At 39.9% G+C, this 23817-nt stretch overlaps 1 protein-coding gene across 2 annotated transcripts in view; it reads left to right on the top strand.

Annotated features, from left to right (window-relative positions):
• IDO2 (indoleamine 2,3-dioxygenase 2) overlaps positions 1-8175 on the top strand; it is a 53337-nt gene extending 45162 nt beyond the window's left edge. For both annotated transcript variants that reach the window (XM_060182103.1, XM_060182094.1), the window contains 3 exons: positions 6750-6801; positions 7134-7282; positions 7387-8175. In XM_060182103.1, coding sequence (XP_060038086.1) covers positions 6750-6801; positions 7134-7282; positions 7387-7742 — 557 coding nt within the window. In that variant the 3' untranslated portion in view covers positions 7743-8175. The remainder of the gene's footprint in view (positions 1-6749; positions 6802-7133; positions 7283-7386) is intronic.
• Positions 8176-23817: the final 15642 nt, after the last annotated feature.

Here is a 23817-nt window from a genome sequence, read left to right as displayed (position 1 = left end):
GAATTGAGGAGTCCTATGAGCTAGGAATGGTCTCACCAGAGTGTTGGAGCCGAAGGGCTGACATTTCATGCAATCCAAAGTGAAACATGTCAAAGTGGTCTTAATTACACTGATTTGGTTGAGCTCAGCAGATGTAGTATCAAATGGCATGGATCCAGTGAAGCATGCAGGAAGACAAGCCATGCCCCAGAATTTCCGGGACTGGGAAGAATGTGGGTTTTGTAGAGAATGGGGAAGATTACTGCTGTCTTGGAGTTTAAGAAGACAATTGATAGTTATCATTGTTACCAAGTTATTAGGGAATTTGGTTTACTTTGAAAATCCCATGATTAGAATTTGCTGTATAATACAAGACCTTACCATGACTTATTCAATTTAATGCTATTTACATACAGCTTTATCTTATATAGTGACACAAATAATTGCTTCTATAGTCTCCCTGGTCTAAGACTATAGGTAATTTAATATTTAAGTTAAATATTGTTAGAAATGTATTAAAACTTTGAGCCCACCATTAAAATTCAATCAGGTTACCAATTTGAAACCTTAAATGCTTAGATTGAAGATATATACTAAGAACTGGGGTCTATGATGCCAACCAGACTTTCCTGGACAGATGACCCCACCAATGTGTCCTGGGGCTCCCTTTCCTCAGAGCCCTGTCCCACTAGAGAAAGAGAGAGATAGGTTGGACGTATGGATCGACCTGTCAACACCCATGTTCAGCGGGGAAGCAATTATAGAAGTCGGACCTCCCATCTTCTGCACTCCATAATGACCCTGCGTCCATACTCCCACAGGGTTAAAGAATAGGAAAGCTATCAGGGGAGGAGATGGGATGGGATACAGAGTTCTGATGGTGGGAATTGTGTGGAGTTGTACCCCTCTTATCCTATGGTCTTGTCAGTGTTTCTATTTTATAAATAAATTAATTAAAATAGTGATTTATAAGACCATAAGTTAATAGGAATGTATATTAACACTGTTCCCACCACTAAAGGTCTATGTCTGTGTCTCCTAGCTCCCATAGTGAAGTTAAAAATCTACTCTCTCTTTACTTTGGTGTAATACTCCAAACTTAGTCAAATTCTACTTTGTTTTTTCCTGTCTGTTCTTTCTCAATTTCTGTATATGAGTGGGATAATCCTATACTTGTCTTTCTCTTTCTGATTTACCTCAGTTAACATGATTCTTTCTAGCTCCATCCAAGATGAGTCAGAGAAGGTGGGTTCATTATTCTTAAGTTTATTGCTATAATCTTCATTTCTAAAGAGCCACTTGCCAGAAAGCATGTTATTATGCTGTTATTCGGTCCAACCGAATTTCATTTCACAGTTTTGCATAATTCTCACCACTGATTGGAAAATGAAACTGGATTGCTGTCTTTATTTGGAGGCTGTAAGCATTTTTTAATTATTATTTTTTTATATTTTTATTTATTATTGTATAGACAGAAATAATTTGAGAGAGGGAGAGAGACAGAGAGACACCTGCGGCCTTGCTTCACCATTTGTGAAGCTTTCCCCTCTGTAGGTGAGGACCAGGGCCTTGAACCTGGGTCCTTGCACACTGTAATGTGAGTACTTAACCAGGAGTGCCACCACCTGGCCACAGCTGTAAGAATTTTTTTATCCCTTTTTTGGATTGAAGTACCTTTAGTTTATAACATTATATGGGTTTCAGGTGTACAGATTTATTGTCAACACGCACACACACTGTTATGCTCTCTATCAAGAGATTCATCTATATACAAATGCTCTCTTTTACTCTGTTTATCCTTGTTTATTTAAGTAGATATGAGGGACTGGGAAGTGTCACACCTAATTGAGCGCACATGTTGCAATGTGCAAGGACCCAGGTTCAAGTCCCTGATCCCTACCGGTGGAGGTGAGGGGGTAGCTTTCAGAGCAGTAAAGCACTACTGCAGGTGTTTCTGTTTTTCTCCTTCTTTATCTCCCCCTGCCCCTATTTACTTCTTCCTGTCTCTAGCCAATAAATAAATTTAAAAAAACATAGATATGAGCAGTCAAAATATTTTTTCTAATAATTTTTTGTATTTTTTTTTTTTTTTTGCCTCCAGGGTTATTGCTGGGACTCGGTGCTTGCACTACAAATCCACTGCTCCTGGAGGCCTTTTTTCCCATTTTGTTGCCCTTGTTGTTGGATAGGACAGAGAGAAATGGAGAGAGGAGGGAAAGACATAGAGGGGGAGAGAAGGATAGACATGTGAAGTGATTCCCCTGCAGGGGAGGAGCCAGGGGCTCCAACCAGAGTTCTTGCTCCTGTCCCTGCACTTCCTGCTGCATGCGCTTAGCTAGCTGTGCTACTTCCTGGTCCCCTTGAAATCATTTTTAAAGTTTTCTTTTTAAATTTACATTAATTTATAATATTAAGCAATGGGATTACACCTCAATACATACATCCTTCACCAAGCATCAAGGGACCCTTCTCCCTATTCTCCTCATCCCCTACCATTTCCCTCCAGAAAATACTATTTTGTTGTCAAAATGTGAATTTGAATTCTGTTCCCTTTGCTATCTCATTTGCTCCACTCAATCAGTAAATTTACTTTGTCTTAATGCCATGGTCTGGTAGATGTTTATTCTGCTCACTATTGCTTTTCATTTTTATGAAACAACTTTCTTTTTCAGTTTCTTTACTTTGAAAATATCCTTGAAGATTGTGGTCTGGGAACTGATGCAATGGATAAAGCCTTTGACTCTCAAGCATGAGGTCCTGAGTTCAATCCCTAGTACCACATATACAGAATATCTGATGTCTGGTTCTCTCTACCTTTCTCTCTCTCTCCTCCTGTTCCTCACATTAATAAAATAAATATATATATTATATATATGTATTTATATATATATCCTTGTAGATGAAATTAATCTCATGCAGATAGCACATGATTAAGTTTTTTTCCAACTTAATCAGTCTTTTTGTGCATTTTAATTGGAGAATTTAATTCATGTAAATTTATCAGCGTCATCTTAATTGCTTTCTCTCTGCTGCCAAGTTCCTTTCTTCCTTTCTTTCTTTGTTATTTCTTTGTTACTTCTTTCATTGTGAATTGTTCTCTGTAGTAATATTATTTGATTCTCTTTATTTGCTTTATGATCACACTGAAATTTGCTTAGAATTTTTCACAGTTATGGCAGTGTACATTAAACAGACGACTTAACTTTGATTGCATACAAAAAGACTTTATCCCTTCAGTCCCCTATTTTTCTCTTGAATTCACAATTTATATGTTCTTATATGTGTATACGTCAACAAATTATTGTAACCGTATATGAATTATTTGCCCTTTAACATTGCTACTAGCCCTAAAGAGTTAAGATGCCAACATCATACCATATCAGAAGATTCAAAATTTTACTACATACATCTCTTTACTTGTGAATGTATTTCTTTTTGTTACTCATTCATGTACACTTCTTCTTTCGATCATGTCATCTCTGGACCAACTTTTTCAGACAGAAAGAGAAACACAGAGGGAAAGTTACCACAATACCAAAGCTTCTTCTTGGCATCATAGTGATCCTGTATTGTGTACCTAACCTGAGTCAAGTTTACAGTACTGCTGGGGGAGGGCAAAGCGGGCATATTCCCAGGTGAGCTCTCGCAACATCCCATTCTCACCTACTTTTTTAAAAAAAAATTATTTATTTATTCCATTTTGTTGCCCTTGTTTTATTGTTGTAGTTATTATTGTTGTTGATGTTGTCGTTGTTGGACAGAACAGAAAGAAATGGAGAGAGGAGGGGAGGACAGAGAGGGGAAGAGAAAGACAGACACCTGCATACCTGCTCCACAGCCTGTGAAGCGACTCCCCTGCATGCTCGAACTGGGATCCTTATGGTGGTCCTTGTGCTCTGTGCCACCTGCGCTTAAGCCACTGCACTACCACCTGATTCCCTCACACATACTTTGTTCTTACCATGAAACTTCTCTCAGAATTGCTTATCACTCAGACTTAGAGGTAATGAACTCCCTCAGCTTATGTTTTATTCTGGAAAGGTCTTTCTTCTTGATTTCTGAATAACCACTTTGCTGAGGAAAGAGGGTCTTGATTTTCTTTTCTCTAATAAGCAGTATTTAAAATGTCTAATTCCAATTTCTTTTGGCTGGCAAAGTTTCTGCTGAAAAATGTACTGTTAACCTGATGGGCACTTCCTTATACGTGATGAGCTTATATTCTCTTGCGTTGCTTTCAAAATTCTCTGGTTTTGATGTTTGACAGTCCTTGCACTTTTTTTTGTACTATAAAAGTGTTGTTAATATATTTCTTATTAATAATTTTACTGGGGGGGTAATGGTTTGCAGTTGTTGAGATATTGGTACAATTCCTCACCTCTCCACGATATGTGTCTGTCAAACATCATCTTGTCTAACTTAGGTCCTTCTCTGCCGTCACATACCAGCATCTCTTTTGTGTTAATTTATTGAGGGTCTCTGAGCATCATTAATCTGAATATACAAGTATCTACACATGTTTGTGAAGTTCTGCTCCCTTATTCCTTTAAACAAAATTTCTGCCTTTTTATTGTCTCTATTTCTTCTGCAATTTCCATAATTCTTAGATGATAGCTTTAGTGATATTTAATGGACAATATTCTTTCTCTTTCTTTTCCTCTTTGTCTCTTGTCACTGTATCATTTCAAAAGTCTGATTTTCTGACTTAGATTTTCTCTGTTTAAGATATCCTGATATTGATTTTTCCCTATTTTATTTATTTATTGTATCACTTAGTTCCAGAATGTATTTTTGGTTCCTTTTTATGATTTCTGCCTATCTGTGAAACTGCTCCTTAAGATAGTGTCATGTTTTCACAATTTCATTGAGTTGTCTTTATTTTCTTACATCTCACTGAGATTTTCCCTGAAACAGCTTTTTGGATTCTTTTTTTTAAATTTCTTTTCCTTTATTGGGGGATTAATGTTTTACATTCGATAGTAAATACAACAGTTTGTACATGCATAACATTTCTCAGTTTTCCACAAAGAAGTACAACCCCCACTAGGAGGAGTTCTTTATTAGACAACTCACAGACCTACATTTCTTTCGGATTTCTTACTGAGAAATTATTTTGTCCTGATGTCCTCAGCTCTTCCTGGTAGTCATGCTTCTTTAGTCTGATGCTGTTATCTTATAGTCAAAGCTGGACTCACTGAATGCTAAGGACCTAGAACTAAGAGCCAGAGATGAGTGCAGGGAGCACATTCGCAGCGAGCAAGAAAAAAACGCCCTTTGGAAGGGCTTATTTGGTATATAAGGGTATTTGGGTATATTAAGACTGAAGACATATATGAGTTACCTGAGCCCTTGGGACTTTGGAAAACTTGGAGAAAATGAAGAAAGGATGGAGGGCTAGAGTAGGGAATGACGATAAAAAGGGGAAATTGATGACATAGAAATGTCGTTATTTGGGGATTGGAAGAAGAGGTTTTTGGGCTGATGAAATAGCTCTAATCGATGGTGTGTGGCTTTGCATGTGCCTGGCCCAGGTTTGAGCCCAGTCTGCATAGTATTGAAGAAGGTTTTGGTGCTATGCCTTCTTTTAATCTCTCTCTCTCTCTCACCCTCCCTCCCTCCCTCCCTCCTCATATATATGTATGTCAGAACAGGGCTATGCCCTGACTTGAAGCCCATGGCAGCTTTGGCTCCTGTTTTGCTAGCTCAAGGCCTGTGTTGTGCACACGGCACCTTTATACCTGATGTAAATGATGTGATTCACCTGATGTAAACCAAAGGAATGAATGCTGTTTGGAGAAGTATACAGACAGAAGGCAAACAGGAGATGAACAGACAGATGGATATAGAAGTAGACAGGTCAGCCTGGTGGCATGGGGGCCTGGCAGTCTCCTCTCTCCCTTGACAATAAAGAGAACAATAAATGAATCAAAACAGGGACCTATAGGCCTAGGGGCCTGGCAGCCTCAGTCATTCCCCCTCACTCTGGCTCTGAGTGCTTCCTTCCACATGCTAGAAGCCACTCTCTTCATGGCCCTCATGTGTCTGTGCATGAGATATTCTGCACCTTAAAATCTGTTTCTGCACACTGTCTACCTCACTTCTTTGAAATAAGTTACCACACCTACTCCAGAGTCTTTAGTGATTCTTCCAAAATGATATCTATGAATGAGGCAACAACTCTTGGGAGAGGGACTGGCCAGTAGGCCCCTTCTCAGATCCAGGGCCAGCCATCCTGCAGCATTATGACGCTATGATCTTGTAAGCAGTTATTAACTCACCAATAAAAAATTAATTGATTAACTATTAATTCGTGGGACCAGGAAAGTTGTTCATCCGGTAGAGAATAGGGCTTGCATACCTGAGGCTCCTGGTTCAATCCCCAGCACTATATATGCTGGGATGGTTCTTTGGTCTCTCTCTCTCTCTCATGTAACTATCATGATTTAAAATGATGAAATATATCTTGAAAGTTAAACTAAATTACAACTTTGTAGAAGACGGTCTTGTCCTTTCTTCTTTTTGTTATTACATACAGAAATAGGAAATACCACTCAGAGAAAAGGGCAACATTTGGAATCGTTTAAGAGTCCTGGAAGTGCCAGTGAAGGAGACAACAGAAAGAGTTTTCATTGCTGCTCTGCTGCTGCTTTCTTTCAGGGCTTCAGGGCAGATCAGATAGAGGTGGCATCCCCGGGAGAGTAGCAGGGCCCATGCATATGTTACCAATTGCTTTTTTGCCTGTAGTAAAGTTCACATTTTGATTACTCTTGCAGATTATGTAGATCCAGACATATTTTATGCAGTCATCCGAATCTTTCTCTCCGGGTAAGTATAGTTCAGCTGCTTTCCTGAAAGAGGCCTCTGTAGCATTTTGTGTTTATGAGATGAGGAACAAAGGGAAGCTTCCTAGAGTAAGCAACATACCAAACAACCCTGACTTACAAAGGAACCACCAGATCTGTTACTGGATAAAAGAAGTTGAGTACAATATGTGTGACAAATACATCTATGGAAAATAGAATATTTCAGTTTAGAGTACTTGTCCTTAGACCAACATATTAGATCCATTTGTAATCCCCTTTCCTAGACTCTTCTATTTCCACATTAGAGAACAGACAACTCCTAGTACTTACTTATTCACTCTGACTTTTGCTTAGATGGAGAGATAATCCTGCCTTGCCTAGGGGGGTGATATATGAAGGAGTCTCCAAAGAGCCCCAGACATACTCTGGAGGTAGTGCAGCTCAGAGCACAGTACTTCATGCCTTTGATGAATTCTTAGGCATTCATCACAGCAAGGAAAGTGGTAAGTCAGATGATAGTCTTTTTATTCCTTCATGGGAAGACTACATTGTGTGTCAATTATACTTTTATCAGCTGACAAAATGACTGTTGGGTTGTTCCTTTCAGCTGATTTTCTGTATAGAATGAGAGACTACATGCCTCTGTCCCATAAGGCTTTTGTAGAAGAAATCCGCCTGGCTCCCTCACTAAGAGGCCATATCCTGTCTTCTGGAGTTGACCAACTTCTGAGGGCCTACAATCAGTGTATAGAGGCCCTAGTAGAGCTGCGTAACTACCACATCAACATAGTAGCAAAATACCTCATCACAGCTTCAGCCAAAGCAAAGATAAGGACATCAGGCCAGCTTCCCGAGCCACCCCAAGCCTTAGAAGAGAGAGGCACTGGTGGAACAGCAGTTTTGAGGTTCCTAAAGAGTGTCAGAGATAAGACCTTGGAAGCAATACTCCACCACAGTGGTTAGAAAGGGGACATGTCATCAGAAATACAAATCTAGCAAATCAATAGAGATTTCTTCTTACTCTCTCCTCCCCTTGAAGGACAGGTGGGCCTGCAGAATAGCAGTCAGGACTAAATCTGACCTCTCCCTTATTCATAGTTATACTGTGCCCAACACCATTTCCTTCCTTATTGAGAGCTATTCCTTTTAACAGAGGGATATTTTCATGGCTGTAAACATTCCATTCCCTAACCTATTGTTTACCAGTCATTGGTTAAGAGCAATTGGACATCCTGTTAATCAGAACCCCACAGAGGAAAGTGGTAGAAAAACAGTTTAAAATTCAAAAGCCAAATAAAATTGCTTATGTATAGATTACCTTGTAGATTTTCCTGAACACAAATGAAATATTCATGCATCCATTCACTTACTGAACAGCTTATTAAATTCCTGTTGAGAAATGTCGTTTTCGACGGGTTATGTTGTTTTCGCCGGCCTGGCTTCACGGGCGGGTAACAGACGACCAGGGACTCATAGTTGAGCTGTAGGCAGTATCTCTTTATTCATGCAGGATGCAGCACAATCTAAGACGAGCTAAGCTAAACTCAAGGTAAAGTACTCTAAAACTCACAATGCTGTCTTTATATATACTTGCCAAGTAGGGTGGAAACAGGATGTGACATAGAGAGGGTGGAGAGAAAAGTGACTGGTGAAAATCAGAGTGTGACAAAGAAGGGGCAGAGCAGGAGAGAATCTTATCACTGAACCACAATGCCCTGGAGGGAGGGTGGAACTTGTTAACAGTGATTATGTAAATAGAATAGTGTTAAGCAGGGGGGATTTAAACCAAATGAAACAGAAGGGGTCTCATGCATAACAACAATTCCCCCTTTCTTTTTAACTAATGGCCATTATGGGGTGAACAGAAACGTATATCGTACAGGCATTTTCAAAAGAACTGGCATATAACATGGAAAACAAAATAGGCGAGCAGCAATAACCAGTGTGTTGCCAAGTGGAGCTTTTCTTGCCTCAAAGGGCAAGGCCTAGCAGGCGAAAGGGCATTTCTTGCCTCTGGGAATGCTTCATGCCTCTGGGGGCATCTCTTGCCTCAAAGGGCGTTTCCTGCCTCTGTGGGAATCTCTTGCCTCTTGGGGCGCTTCATGCCTCTGTGGGCATAACCTAATAAGGAGGGGGAGCTTTCTGCCTCTGGGACAGAGCCTGCAGGCGAGGGGACATGGTCTATAAAGTCTCAAGGCAACTGGCTGAAGTTGGTCTTTGAGAAACACAGCAGTGTGTACCAGTAAGTCCGATGGAGGTGTCAGTCCAAAGTAGCTGACCACAGAAGAAAATGCCAAGGGATGAAACGCTGTATGTCTGTCTTGATGGGGAATGTCGGCCACCTGAATTCTGCTTTTCTGTAGAGAGTGATCTTTGGAGTCTGTGAATCTGTTTCTTCAGGTCGTGCCAGGTCTCATCATTGGTTTCCGGGGGCGATGTCAGAGAACCGGATCCAAATGGATTTCCAGGAATTCCATTTGAGTAGATGCTTTTTCATGTGAAGACTTGACAGCTGAAATTCACTTACTTGTCAAACAAAACTTGTAGCAGATTAGAAGTTTACTATAATTGATAACTCCATTATAATTGGAATTCCTTTCTAGTATGATTTTAAGGTTTGTTTAAACAGTTTAAACTCAATAAAATATGGAAAGGTAAACAGAAGAACCACGGTTAAAAGCCTCAGGCATGAGAATACTTAACATAATCATTGCACTATCTGCCCCACCCATAACTCATACAGTTTTTAGGATTAAACGTTTCAGATTCTTGTTAAGACATAAAAGAGAAATCAAAGGAGGGAAAAAACAATTTTTTGGATTGTTTCTGGATGTCTCTAGAAATCATGGCTGCGTCCAGCATTTTTTTTTTAAGTCAATGTCAAACAAAAATTCAGTCATTCAAATCATTCTCTTATGAAACACAACTTGAACCAGATTATCAAGATCTCACCATGTAGGATTGAGAATCCCCGGAGGGCGACCTAGTTCAAAAAGCTCCTCGAAATTCCATTTAGGGTGCTTTGGACTGTTTCTGCTGGATTGCTTCAGGCACCCATTTTTCAAAGTGTCTTCCCATCGAAGAAAGAATCCAATCAGGAGAGTAGAACTAACCACGTGTCTTCCCAAGTGTTAGTAGAACTAACACTTGGGAACTGCCAGGGTACTCGAGAATGTTCTTCAAATTAGAGTAGTCCTTCTCCATGGGAAACATTCGAGAAGAAGTCCAGAAAGTTCCAGGGGAAATCCCCACGCATATCCCAAGGTCTACGATCACAGTCATAAAGAACCAAACTGTGGCCTGGAGCAAAATGTAGTCCTTTTCCTCAGGAAACATGGGAGAGGGAATCCAGAAAGTCCAAGGAGAAATCTCCGTGCATCTCCCAAGCTCTATGATCCCGTTCATAATAAACCAAAGTTCCCGGTCAGGGAACCAAAATTTGGCCCAGAGTAAAATGTTCCAGAGACAGACTAACTGTCTCATGATGAAACAGTAGAGGCTTTGGCAAACCTCTTCATAAGTAGAAAGGCAACCCATGGTGGATGGGTAGCCAAGTTTACTTATCTGGACGATGGGTAGGTAGGGTCCCACGTTGATGCCGGTCCATGTTTCAGGGCTTATTTCAGTCCCTGTTCAGGCGCCATATGTCGTTTTCGACGGATTATGTTGTTTTCGCCGGCCTGGCTTCACGGGCGGGTAACAGACGACCAGGGACTCATAGTTGAGCTGTAGGCAGTATCTCTTTATTCATGCAGGACGCAGCACAATCTAAGACGAGCTAAGCTAAACTCAAGGTAAAGTACTCTAAAACTCACAATGCTGTCTTTATATATACTTGCCAAGTAGGGTGGAAACAGGATGTGACATAGAGAGGGTGGAGAGAAAAGTGACTGGTGAAAATCAGAGTGTGACAAAGAAGGGGCAGAGCAGGAGAGAATCTTATCACTGAACCACAATGCCCTGGAGGGAGGGTGGAACTTGTTAACAGTGATTATGTAAATAGAATAGTGTTAAGCAGGGGGGATTTAAACCAAATGAAACAGAAGGGGTCTCATGCATAACAACAGAAAAATGGTTTAGGGATTAGCACAGGGAATTCTGCGGCAACAGTCTAACCCTCTACTCCCTGGATGTTTTGAATTTGTTGGCAAGAGGTTGAAAATGTTCACTGAAGATATTGAGAACAGAGGAGGCTGAAAATATGACACTTGGAAGTCATTAGTGTAAAAATGAGGAGTTAATGATCCAAAGGTGGTTGAGACTTTCCACAAGGAAAGATTTCCACAGAAGTCATTTCACACTCATAAAATGTGTTCATTTGGTTTCAGTTCTCTTCTTTTAGTTCTTTAGGAGAATCATTCTTTCTCCTTACACTGAAAGCCTGCATTAACAAAATGAATTCACGGATACTTTGGAAGTACATAAGAATAAACAAACAAATAGTAAGTCTGCATGTTTAGTGTGTAAAGAAATGTTGCCTTTAATTGATGTGCTCTCCAACTCCTACTGCATGACAGTGAAAAGCTAGATACCTGCAGACCTGCTTCACCAGCTGTGAAGTGACTTCCCTGCAGGTAGGGAACCAGGGGCTCGAACCAGGATACTTGCTTATGTACTTAACCCACTGCCTATTCCCCAGTTTTGTTTATTTCTATTATTGAATACAGACAGAGAGAAATTGAGAGGGGAAGGGGAGATAGAGGGACATCTGTAGCGCTGCTCCACTACTCCTGAAGTTTTCCCCCTGCAGGTGGGGTTACCAGGGCCTTGAACCTGGGTCCTTGCACACTGTAGTGTAAGTGCTTAACCAGGTGCACCACCACCTGGTCCCAAACCTTCCCTCTTCAAAGTAATCACAAGAACTCAATGATCTGAAGCTTTGATTTCAGTATTCTGACATCCTGGATATGCCGTAATTACCACACAGGAACCATCTGAATTTGGAGCGACCTCTGCTGGTTTCTGTTCGTATCTTCCAGAAGGCATTTTGCTATATAGATACATAGACCAAGATGTCTGCAGGCTAACAGAAAGCCTTTATCTGCTACCCAGATATAATGCCTGCACCCTAGGGGCAAAGTCAAGGCTTGCAGATTAAACTTCAGTGACACAGAAGAGTGGCATATTCATCTATACTCCTAAAAACACTGACCATATCTATCAATTTTATTTAAGTGGGGATATGTTGGGCATATGCAATACATTATGCTAAACAAAGAGGGAGGCCTGACCACATGGGTGTGATTAGCAGACATCATTATCATGCCACAGATGCTGCCTGCATATGATGTAACCTTGAAAGAACTTTTGAGAAGGAATGGCTGGCAGAAATATCCCTATAGGCTTCTTCTCTTTGCCCCCCCCCATTTTATTTTATTTTATTTTATTTATTTATATTTTTTATTTTTATTTTTTTTAAATTTTTTATTTAAGAAAGGATTAGTGAACAAAAGCATAAGGTAGGAGGGGTACAACTCCACACAATTCCCACCACCCGATCCCCATAACCCACTCCCTCCCATGGTAGCTTTCCCATTCTCTATCCCTCTGGGAGCATGGACCCAGGGTCGTTGAGGGTTGCAGAAGGTAGAAGGTCTGGCTTCTGTAGTTGCTTCCCCGCTGAACATGGGCATTGACTGGTCGGTCCATACTCCCAGTCTGCCTCTCTCTTTCCCTAGTAGGGTGTGTCTCTGGGGAAGCTGAGCTCCAGGACACATTGGTGGGGTCTTCAATCTAGGGAAGCCTGGCCGGCATCCTGATGACATCTGGAATCTGGTGACTGAAAAGAGAGTTAACATACGAAGCCAAACAAATTGTTGAGCATGGACCTAAAGCTTGGAATAGTGGAGAGGAAGTGTTAGGGGGGTACTCACTGCAAACTCTAGTGCACTTCTGCTTTCAGGTATATATTTTGCAGTAGTTTACGGATACGTGTGAACATATGCTCTCTCTCACAGAAACTGGTGTATATCTAGGTTATGGGACTTTGTTAGAAAGTGAACTACCTGAGATGAAATTAGAGTGTACTATTAAAGGAAAGGTCTCACCCGAGTAATGAAGCTGAAGGGTTGTCATTCCACACGTGAAGTCTCTGGATACAGTCTGAGGTGAAGTATGTTGAGATGGCAATCGTTGCTTTGGTTAGGTTGTGATCAGCGGATGCAATATTATTTGGTTTGGATTGGGAGATGTATACGGGAAAGTGGGCCCTATCCAAGGGTTCCAGGACTCATTTTTCATTTGAAGGGCCACCAAATGTATGCTGACCCATGAATTCCTCCCTCAATGTCTTATTACAAAGTATAACATATTTGAGTTTCATTAATTAGAACCCTGTGTTTGGCTTCTTCAAAGAAATAGAACCAATAGAACATGTGCATAAGATAGATAATGATGATGGTGATGATGATAAATGGATAGATAGATGATACATACACACATATATGATATATATAGTAGATTTTAAGGAATTGACTCACATGGTAAGAGTTCATTTTAGACTTCAGGATAGATTTGTAGGCTAGAAACTCAGGGAAGAGCTGATATTGCAGCTCCAGTTATTATGAGTGTTTGCTAGCAGAGTTCCCTCTTTCTTAGGGTAGGCCAGTCTGTTCTAAACAACAAAGAAACGCTTAACATCTGTGAGCTTCTATGCAAGTTGAGATGCATGACATAAAACCTACTGTACTTAAAAGCCAGTTAGTCCTCCCACAACAACGCATTTTACTCCTTAAATATGTTCACTCATTTTCTTATATGCAGATGTTTCTCTTCAGAAGAGCTGCTCTTCTCTTTCTCAGTTCACTCAGTAAAAAAATAATAATAATAATGAAGAAGCTGAAATTATTGTTTTCTGAAATGCAAACTCTAGCTATTCTTTGTTGTTGTTTGCCAGCTGCTTTCCAGTACCATTAAGAAACTAGTTCTTGTGTGTTAGTGGCATAAAAAAGTAAATGATCTAGGGCTGACTATAGTACCTAACATTCCATTCAAGTCACAGGAGAGACTATCTGTTGATTTCTTATCAGTGGGGTAGAGTGAATACGTTCATTAACATACTTTGATAAGTAGAATATGTTCTCATTTCAATTTCACTTCTTGATAAGGTTTATTTTTATGGATTTTTGTGGTAGAAATGATTGAGAGGCCTTATTCTGAATGTGACTAAATGTGTCGGGTGGTAAGAGGGGGTAAAATTTTCTTGGTTTGAAAGGTCAAGACTCTAATTTGTCATTGTTTAATCTCAGTTGTTCTGTTTACAGAGAAAAAATTTAAAAAAATAAATGATCTTTTGAAAAACCATACAAGATTCAATCTAAAGTCTTTTACGTTTGACTTTACCTATCAATAAAAAAAAAAAAATCTTCCCATACTTATCAATAAAAAAATCTTCCCACCCTAAAGATATCAATAAGGTATCTTACCTCGTCAAAACCGGTTTTTGCAACTTTATACCTCTTTTTTTTTTCCCTTCCCCTGAATAAAACTGAAATGGCATCCCTGTGGTTAAGAGAAACAAATATTGTTCTGAGGTACCCCACCTACTATGATATTCTTATGGTTTTGATGGAACCAAGATAGAACTCTAGGCCCTGAGTCAGGCAGGGGTGCTCAGTGGAGGCTTTGCAATGAAGTCCTCCTAGTCCTATGGTATATGTCTTTCATGAGTTTTTCTTTTTTTTAATGTTTTTTTTTAATATTTATTTATTCTCTTTTGTTGTCCTTGTTGTTTTATTGTTGTTATTAATGTCATTGTTGTTGGATAGGACAGAGAGAAAAGGAGAGAGGAGGGGAAGACAGAGAGGGGGAGAGAAAGATAGACACCTGCAGACCTGCTTCACCGCCTGTGAAGCAACTCTCCTGCAGGTGGGGAGCCAGGGGCTAGAACCAGGATCCTTACAGCCGGTCCTTGTGCTTTGCGCCAAGTGTGCTTAACCCGCTGTGCTACCGCCCAACTCCCGCATGAGTTTTTCTGTACATGTACTCTGTACTCTGTGGTCATTGTATGTTCTCTACTGAACATACTACTCAACTCCTTTCATTCATAAATACACATGATTTTTAAAAATTTTGTTAATGTTTTGATATTTATTTACAAAATTACATGTCAACTGGGGTATAATTCCATATCATTCCCATCACTAGACTTCTGAATCCCCAATTCCTCCATTATCAGCCACAGCAGTTCTTCCAAGGTTGCAGACATGGGTAAATTTTCATCTCTATAACTATCTGTCTAGATCTGTACATAACTGCCCCATTTTCTTTCTTGTCCAGTACTCTTTACCTCCAAGCCACTTATAACACCCTTACTACTTCCAAATGTCCTTCTCTTTTTCTTCCTCTCCCTCTGGGTCCTGATGGAGTTGGAGTTCAAAGCCCTATCACTTCTCCCTCACTGGGAGTATGGGCCAAAATGGTTTTGGGGGTGCAGAAGTTAAGTTCTGGCTTCTCCACTGGAGATGGGTGTTGGCAGGTCAGTCCATACCCTTAGCCTGTTTCTGTCTTTCCTGAGTGAGCTAGAGATCTGGAGAGGACACATTAGTGAGGTTGTCTGCTCAGAGAAGCCAGGATGGAATCATGATAGTGTCTGCAACTTGGTGTCTATAAGGAGACAGGACATAAAGTATGACAAATGGTTAATAAGCAGGAACAAAAAAGTAGGAACAGAGCAGAGAGATTAGGGATCTTAGGGTGTAAGAAAGCTAGGAAGTCCAGGGGGTCCATGACTGGTAGTTTAGCTTGAGTTTAATAACTAACATAAAGTTGGATACAAATATTGTCTGAGAAAATGGTGTCAGAGTAGAGAAAAGGGCTAGAAACTTGGATTAGGGCAGAGAGTAATTCTCATTCTTGAAACAAAGAATTCTGTGGATAAAATTAGCTCTTTATCTCCATCCATCCACCTGCTCCAGGGCACATATATATTTAGCACCAGAACTTGTGTGACCTCTTAGTCCCTATTGGTCTGAGCTAGGAAAATTGCAGGCTGCAGTCATTTCAGAACCAGTCTCCCTCAAGTGGCAAGTCAGCATACCCCAGCCTCCCTTTGGAGACTGGGGCAGTCCCTACCATGGCTGCTTTATGATGAAGGCAAGGTCCTGGGAAGGCCCTTAAGAGGGCTTGTAATGATGTTCCTGATGGAAGGGAACAGAATATATATTACTTTGTATACAACCAGACTCCTACTTCCTCTTCTTTGAAGTTTGCTTTTTAGCCTATGCTGTCAAGACAAGTTTCCCAATATGAGTTTTTGTTTTTTTTTTCCTCAAGCCACTAAACTTCTTTTTCTGTGAGCAGTTTGACAACAACTTTCATCTGTTGTTAGAAGACATTTGCTTTTGGCCCTTAGATCTCACTCAGGACCTTCACAAGTCATATATCTTATCATTGAGGTAGGGAGTACTTGGGCCTCTGAGACTTGCCATTAGGGTGTTTAACTTATAGGCTGAGAAGATGGCACAATACTAGCACATAGGACTTGCATGTGAGAGGACACAGGTTCGATCCCTGGCACGAACTCTGATAACTGGAACCGAGTCAAAGATATGACCAAAATAAGGAGGATTCACCTTTCAGAGAAATATTTTTGAGCATACTCTTTCAAGAGAGTAGGGCAACAAAGTAAAAACCCTGTGGTGAGGGGGAGGGTGGACATTTGGCTTCCTGGGGCTGTGGGGGGGTGGAAAGGGGGGTAGGATGGGACACAGTCTTTTGGTGGTGGGATGGTGTTTATGTACACTCCTATTAAAGTGTAGTCATATAAACCAGTATTCAATTAATATGAGAGGGGAAAATTGATCATATATCTAGAACTTTTTAAAACACAGACTGAGTCTTTTTAATACATAGGCTGTCTTTGATATGTTGACTCTATCAAAAGCTTAGACCAGGGGAACAGAAGCAACTGGTGACATAGCTATATACAAGATGCTGGGTATTATACAGCAAGCCCTAACAAAGGGACTTTTCAAAGTTAACCCAATTACCAAAAATATGATGATAACAAAAACTATCCATTGTCTTCTTGGACCCTAAAACAGTAGGAACCTCACATTTCCACTATAGAGCCTATATTTCCCCCAGTCCTGGAACTTTAGGGTGGGTCCCGCTTTCCTGCATGCTTCTCTCAATTCAAATCAAATAATATTGCATTCGCCGATTGCCACTTAATCAACGCAATCAGTGCCACCCCAGCAAGCTTCACTTCAGACTGTGTCCAGAGACTTCAGGTGTGGAATGACAACTCTTCGGCTTCATCACTCCGGTGAGACCTTTCCTTTCATAGTATTCTCTAATTCCATTCCAGGTGGTCCACTCCCCAATAAAGTCTCCAAGCCTAGATATAGACCAGGTCCCCTGAGATAGAGCATATGTTCACACGTGTCCATAAACCAGGGAAAAATATATACCTGAAAGCAAAAGTACACAAAAGTCTGCAGAGAGTACCCCCCCAACACTTCATCTGTACTATTCCAGCCTTTAGGTCCATGATTGTTCAACAATTTGTTTGGCATTGTATGTTAACTCTCTTTTCAGCCACCAGGTTCCGGATGACAGCATGATGCCAACCAGACTTCCCCGGACTGATGACCCCACCAATATGTCCTGGAGATCTGCTTCCCCAGAGACCCACCCTACTAGGGAAAGAGAGAGGCAGGCTGGGAGTATGGATCAACCAGTCAATGCCCATATTCATCGGGGAAGTAATTACAGAAGCCAGACCTTCCACCTTCTGCAACCTACAATGACCTTGGGTCCATACTCCTAGAGGGATAGAGAATGGGAAAGCTATCAGGGGAGGTATGGGATATGGAGACTGGGTGGTGGGAATTGTGTGGAGTTGTACCCCTCCTATCCTATGTTAATGTCTCCATTCTTAAATAAAAAAAAGTTAATAAATAATCACAATAAAGTTAAGTTAAATAATCACAATAAAGATGATATCATATAATAATTATGTACACTGTCGTTAATTTATCGTTTAAATTTAGACAATAAACATATATTTAAATTATTATATTCAGTGGGGTTTTTTTTGTTACATAATTTACAAAAAGTGAGCACTAGGGAGTGCCTGGTGAAACAGCACAATGATTGCGCAAAATACTTTCTTGCCTGCCTGAGTCTCTGAGGTTTTAGGTTCAATATCCAACACCACCATAAACTAGAGCTGAGAAGTATCTTTCTCTCTCAGCCTCTCCCTCTCTCTCTGTCAAAAAAAAAAAGTAAGAAAAAAGCTAAAAACTAGAGAGATAGTAAAAAAGGTATTGAGAAAGAAAAAAGACAACACAATACTGAAGTTTCTTTATTTATTTATTTAAGAAAAGATAAATTAACAAAACCATAGGGTAGGAGGGGTACAACTCCACACAATTCCCACCACCCAATCTCCATATCCCACCCCCTCCCCTGATAGCTTCCCCACTCTCTATCCCTCTGGGAGTATGGACCCAGGGTCATTGTGGGTTGTAGAAGGTGGAAGGTGTGGCTTCTGTAATTGCTTCCCCGCTGAACATGGGCATTGACTGGTTGATCCATACTCTCAGTCTGCCTCTCTCTTTCCCTAGTAGGGTGGGTCTCTGGGGAAGCTGAGCTCCAGGACACATTGGTGGGGTACTCAGTTCAGGGAATCCTGGCCGGCATCCTGATGACATCTGGAACCTGGTGACTGAAAAGAGAGTTAACATATGAAGCCAAACAAATTGTTGAGCAATCATGGACCCAAAGGTTGGAATAGTGGAGAGGAAGTGTTAGGGGGATACTCACTGCAAACTCTAGTATACTTCTGCTTTCAGGTATATATTTTGCAGTAGTTTATGGATACGTGTGAAGATATGCTCTCTCTCACAGAAACTGGTGTATATCTAGGTTTTGGGACTTTGTTAGGAAGTGAACCACCTGAGATGGAATTAGAGTATACTATGAAAGGAAAGGTCTCACCCAAGTAATGAAGCTGAAGGGTTGTCATTCCACACCTGAAGTCTCTGGACACAGTCTGAAGTGAAGCATGTTGAGGTGGCAATCGTTGTGTTGATAATACTGAAGTTTTTTTCAGTGCAGTTTAAGCCAGGCTCAGAACTGAGTTGTGTCCATGACAAAGCAAACACAGTTTTCAGATAAGCTATCCTTTCGGTCCTCATTTATAATTTTACTCCAGACCCTGTTAAACATTTTTGGTGTGGGGATGACTTATCTCAGTCTTATGTATATTTAAAAACTTTTTTTATAAGTCTGACCCATTTCCACCAGAGGTCAGTAGCAACCTGCAATACTCAATACCAGGTTTGATGTGAGGATTCCCAAATGATCACACACACACACACACACACACACACACACACACACACACACACACACACTGCCTCCTGTTTTTTAGTAGTTCTTTCTCCATAGTAGAACCAGGAGAAATATTAAGAGTTTGTCACCACTGCCCATATTCTAGAGAGAAAGACACTAAATCAGTAGAGATAAATCTGGATCCAAAAACAGATCATTATTTTAATTTGTAAGGTTAAATATGGATACTCAGGGTGGTATCACATTATTTGACATTTATTTGCCTCTTTATATATTTTCTTTATTGTTAAAAAGCACTCAGTTATTATTGATAATGATTATTGTTATTATTATTACCAAGTCGGGGGGTGAATTTTTATCCTACCTCAGTGCTATCTGAAAGCTTTCATTTTCAGAGGAGCTGAAATGGAACTACACTGTAAAAAGGAAGGGTAGTAACAGGACTAAGAATTAAAAGAAAGATCACACAAATGGAACAAATAGAGAATATCAAATCACTGCTTTGGGCTTTGAAAGAGATTAGATAAGGTTTTGTCTACAAGCAAAGCTTAAATCATCATTAATTTTTTTTTTTCTCCTATTGCCTCTTCCCTACCAGACCCACACATACTCATTCTAACTGTTGTACTTAACCATGTGGGACTCATTTAGGATTCTCAGTATAATAGCAGTTTAGGATGTTGTTTGCACATGTTAATAGGTATACAACTTCAAAATATCCTGTTATGGAAACCCTTGAAAGTATGTTCAGTGAGCAAGGAGGGGAATCAGTGGTAGTTAAAGTTTTGTATGCTTGAGTTGCCAGGCTCAAGATTCTTGGCACCTGGGTGAGGAGACAGCATAATGATTATGCAAAAGACTTTCAGGCCAGAGGTTCTGAGGTCCCAAGTTCAATGCCCATCACCACCATAAGCCAAAGCTGAGCAGTACTCTAGGCTCTCTCTCTCTTTCTCTCTGTATTGTTCTCATTAAAAATTAATAAAATATTTAAAAATATATTCCTAGCACCATGTATGTGCAAACATTTCTCTGGTTCCCCCTCTTTCAATATTTCTCTTTCTGTCTCTTTTACACACACACACACACACACACACACACACACACACACACACACACACACACACACACACACTAAATAAAGGAACCTTGAACCCAAAAAAGAAAGTACATTCAGTATTCAGACTCCAGAGTGGAAACTATGGATGAACTGAAGCATTAGACAAATTAAGACAATGTGGTATCTAGTTAATCTGCTCACTATCACTAAGTTGAATTGTCTTTTTTGAAATGTAAGACAAGATTAAAGGGAAGTAGGCTTAGAAAATCCTTGATTATCATTTATCTGGTGCATTCATTTTCAATGATTAGTAAAAATATTGAATGAAGAATTTCTATTAAATTTAATAAGGAATGTATAGGAAAAACAAATTCACACTACATCTTGCTCTGTCCTCTCTGCCACATGATCAACATAAATTCAGAGTTAGTGACCTCTCTACAGTGTATGAAGCTCATACAAATCTTATCCACACAGCTTTTTTTTTTTCTGTGTCACTTTCCTGAATACAAAGTTTCTTCATTCAGTGTAATTCTAGTATCATTGTGTATTGGTTTTAGAATAATAGCAATAATTATATCATGAGCTATGATGACATATAAATTAATATATAGAAAGCCTTTATGTTTATAAATTCATGGGGTAAGCCAAGGGTACGCATTCTCATGGGGGTAAGAAAGTGGAATTAAGGAAGAAAGGGGTATAGCATATGGTGAGGAACAGATGACTTTACACTCAGAGTAAAAGAAATGAGCTACTCAGAGATTAGCCTATACACATGGATGATAACCACCTCCCCCGACCCCAACTCCCAACTACATTTCTCTTGGTCATCAAAGGAGAAGAATTACTTTTTCAATTAGAGGTAGGATAAAGACTTAAAGAAAGGACAAGAGTTTTTCCTTAGCATTCAGGATTCTTGCTGATCTCAACTCAAAATAAACTGCCTTCCCTAAATAATGGTGACATTTCTCCAGGGATTCACAGACCTCTATTGATATCTAGTTCCATCTACCAACATGACAAATATTACGAAAGGTCTATTCTGAATATATCAGACAAAGCATATCTTTCCCTTTTGGAGAGACTGATCTCACATAGAGTAAATATTATTTAACTATTTGATATTATTATTATTGTTATTGTGAAATATAGAGACTCTGAGACACACCGCCAAGCAGTAAGAAAGAAAACTAGCTTTTCTTAACCCAAATCATAGAAGAGTTGTATTTATTTTTGTTTTCTCATCTTTTTAAAATTTTATTTTATTAGTGATTTAATAATGATCAACAAGACTGGAATAAAAGGGTTACAATTCCACATAATTTCCACCACAGAGTTTCATGTCCCATCTCTTCCATTGGAAGCTTCCCTATTCTTTATCCCTCTGGGAGTATGGACCAAAAGTCTTTATGGGGAGTAGAAGGAAGGTAAGAGATCTGTTTCCATAATTGTTTCTCTGCTGGACATGGACATTGACAGTTTGATCCATACCTCTAGCTGGTTTCCTTTTTTCCCTAGCAGTGTAGGACTCTGGGGAAGTGGTATTCCAGGACACATTGATGAGGTTGTCTGCCCAGGGAAGTCAGGTTGGCGTTATGGTAGCATCTGCAATTTGGTGGCTAAAAAGCATTAAGATATAAAACAGAACAAATTGTTTAATAATCAGGAAACTAGAGGTAAGAATACAGAAGATGTGATTTGGGGTTTTCATTTTATAAGAGGCTAGCAAGTCTATTTTAATATATTCTAGGGGCCCATGACTTTTGCCTGGGCTTGACTGCTAACAAGCAGGTGGGCTAGGGGTATTGTTTGGGAAGATGGTGTCAGAGTTGGGAATAGGACTAGAAAGCTGGACAAGAGGGAAAGAGTAGCTCCCATATATGGGAAAAGTAAATAAATACCACTAACTGTAAACTCCATCAATTTGACCTAGGGTACATGTCTATTCCTGTGTGACCTCTGCATCCCTGTGCATCTGAGCTTGCATTCCATGGTCATAGCTAGGGACATTCTAAGCTTCTCTAATTTTAGGACCCATCATCCTCTAGTGGCAGAGTAGGATGACCCAGTCTCCCTTAGGAGTAGGACTGTTTTTATGATGGTTGTTTGACATTGAGGGCAAGGTCCTGTAGAGTCCCTAAAGAGGGTTTATGATGTTGTTCCTGATGGACATGATCAGTGATGGTGAAGAGAACAATCTGTTAGAGGTCTAGGCCCATCATATCTGTGTGGGAATCCCAGGATCCCCTGATTGATTGCTCCAAATGATGTGGTAGCCTGGTAGTTACTAAAAGTCCATCATTACAGTGTGCCAGTCTCTTGCCCTTATCCAGCTTTTGTAATCCTTACTTAATCTTAGAGAATTAGAGTGATTGAGAGAGGTGAAATAGAAAGTAGATGAGGAGGGTATCTAGGTATAAGTAGAAAATATTTGATTACATACTTTATGGTGTCTTCTTTGGGTTTTTCTACTTGTTTGCTGCACTTACTGAGTCACTGCAGACTATTGCGTACTTTTAGTGTAATGTCAATATTTTCCCCCTAACTCATGGATCCAAATGCACATGTGCCTTATCTCATGCTCCCTGCTTATATGTAGGTTCTGTAGCTTTATTAGGAAGCACGCCACCCAAAATGGAACTAAGGAGTCCTATGAGCTAGGAAAGGTCTTACCAGAGTAATGGATGTGGAGGGTTGACAGCCCAGTGCAGGTGTCTCTGGAAAGTCTGAAGTGAAGCATGTCTAGGTGGCACTAGTTGTGTCCATTTGATTGAGATCAGCAGGTACAATATCAAATGGTATGGATCAAGAGAAGTGTGAAGGAAAATGAGCAAAGCCCCAGACATTCCAGGACTGGAAGAAATACAGTTTTTTTTTTTCTTTATGCAGAAGAGGCATGATCTAAGAAGCACAAAAGAACACCTTTGGAAAAATTAAGATGATTCTATGGTATCACATAAGTCTTTAGAGTAATATTTTTTCTGACACTTATTGATTATAATGTATTAATTTCTTCAATACAATCCTAAATTTCAAATGATATTAAAAAAAAAACCCTCACTTCTCAGGATCACAGAAATCACTCACCAGCTAAGGTGCATAAAGAACCACATGGGAGTGCTGTAGTACCAGGGGAAATTCTACTGTTGTGGTATTTCTTCCTCTTTCTCTTTCTGTCTCTGTCTCTAAACGTAAATAAAAAAAAAAATCCAAAGAAAAAATCCATCCAAAAGTGGTGCAAGATCTTGGCTCTAAAACAAACAAATAAAGCTTTACTCCCTTACTTCTATTTTAACTAAAATCATGCCAGTTCCTTTTAAATTGTATTTTTCACATTATAGGATTGTTGTCATCACAGGTATAAATGATTGCATCTCCTCAAGATAATAGTTAGCATACCTCACTGCCCACCAAATAGTCATCTTCCTCCACCATAGGATACTGGGCATCCAACCCCCCTTAGTCTCTCTTACCAGTCCTTGGATCTGCTGCAACAGAATACAATCCATTAAAGTTTAAATCCTGTGTTTTCTCATGATATATCACCCTACTCATTGAGAAAAGTCAAGCCAGTACAGAGTTTGAAAAGAAACAAAACAACAAAATAATTCAGTTCTCCATAACTCATTAAAGGTGGAGGCAGGGTGAACTTTTTTTTTTTTTTTTTAGAAAGAATGT

The sequence above is a fragment of the Erinaceus europaeus genome, chromosome 2 (assembly GCF_950295315.1).
Source record: "Erinaceus europaeus chromosome 2, mEriEur2.1, whole genome shotgun sequence".
Taxonomy (NCBI): Eukaryota; Metazoa; Chordata; class Mammalia; order Eulipotyphla; family Erinaceidae; genus Erinaceus; species Erinaceus europaeus.
This window is presented reverse-complemented; position numbering and strand designations above follow the sequence as displayed.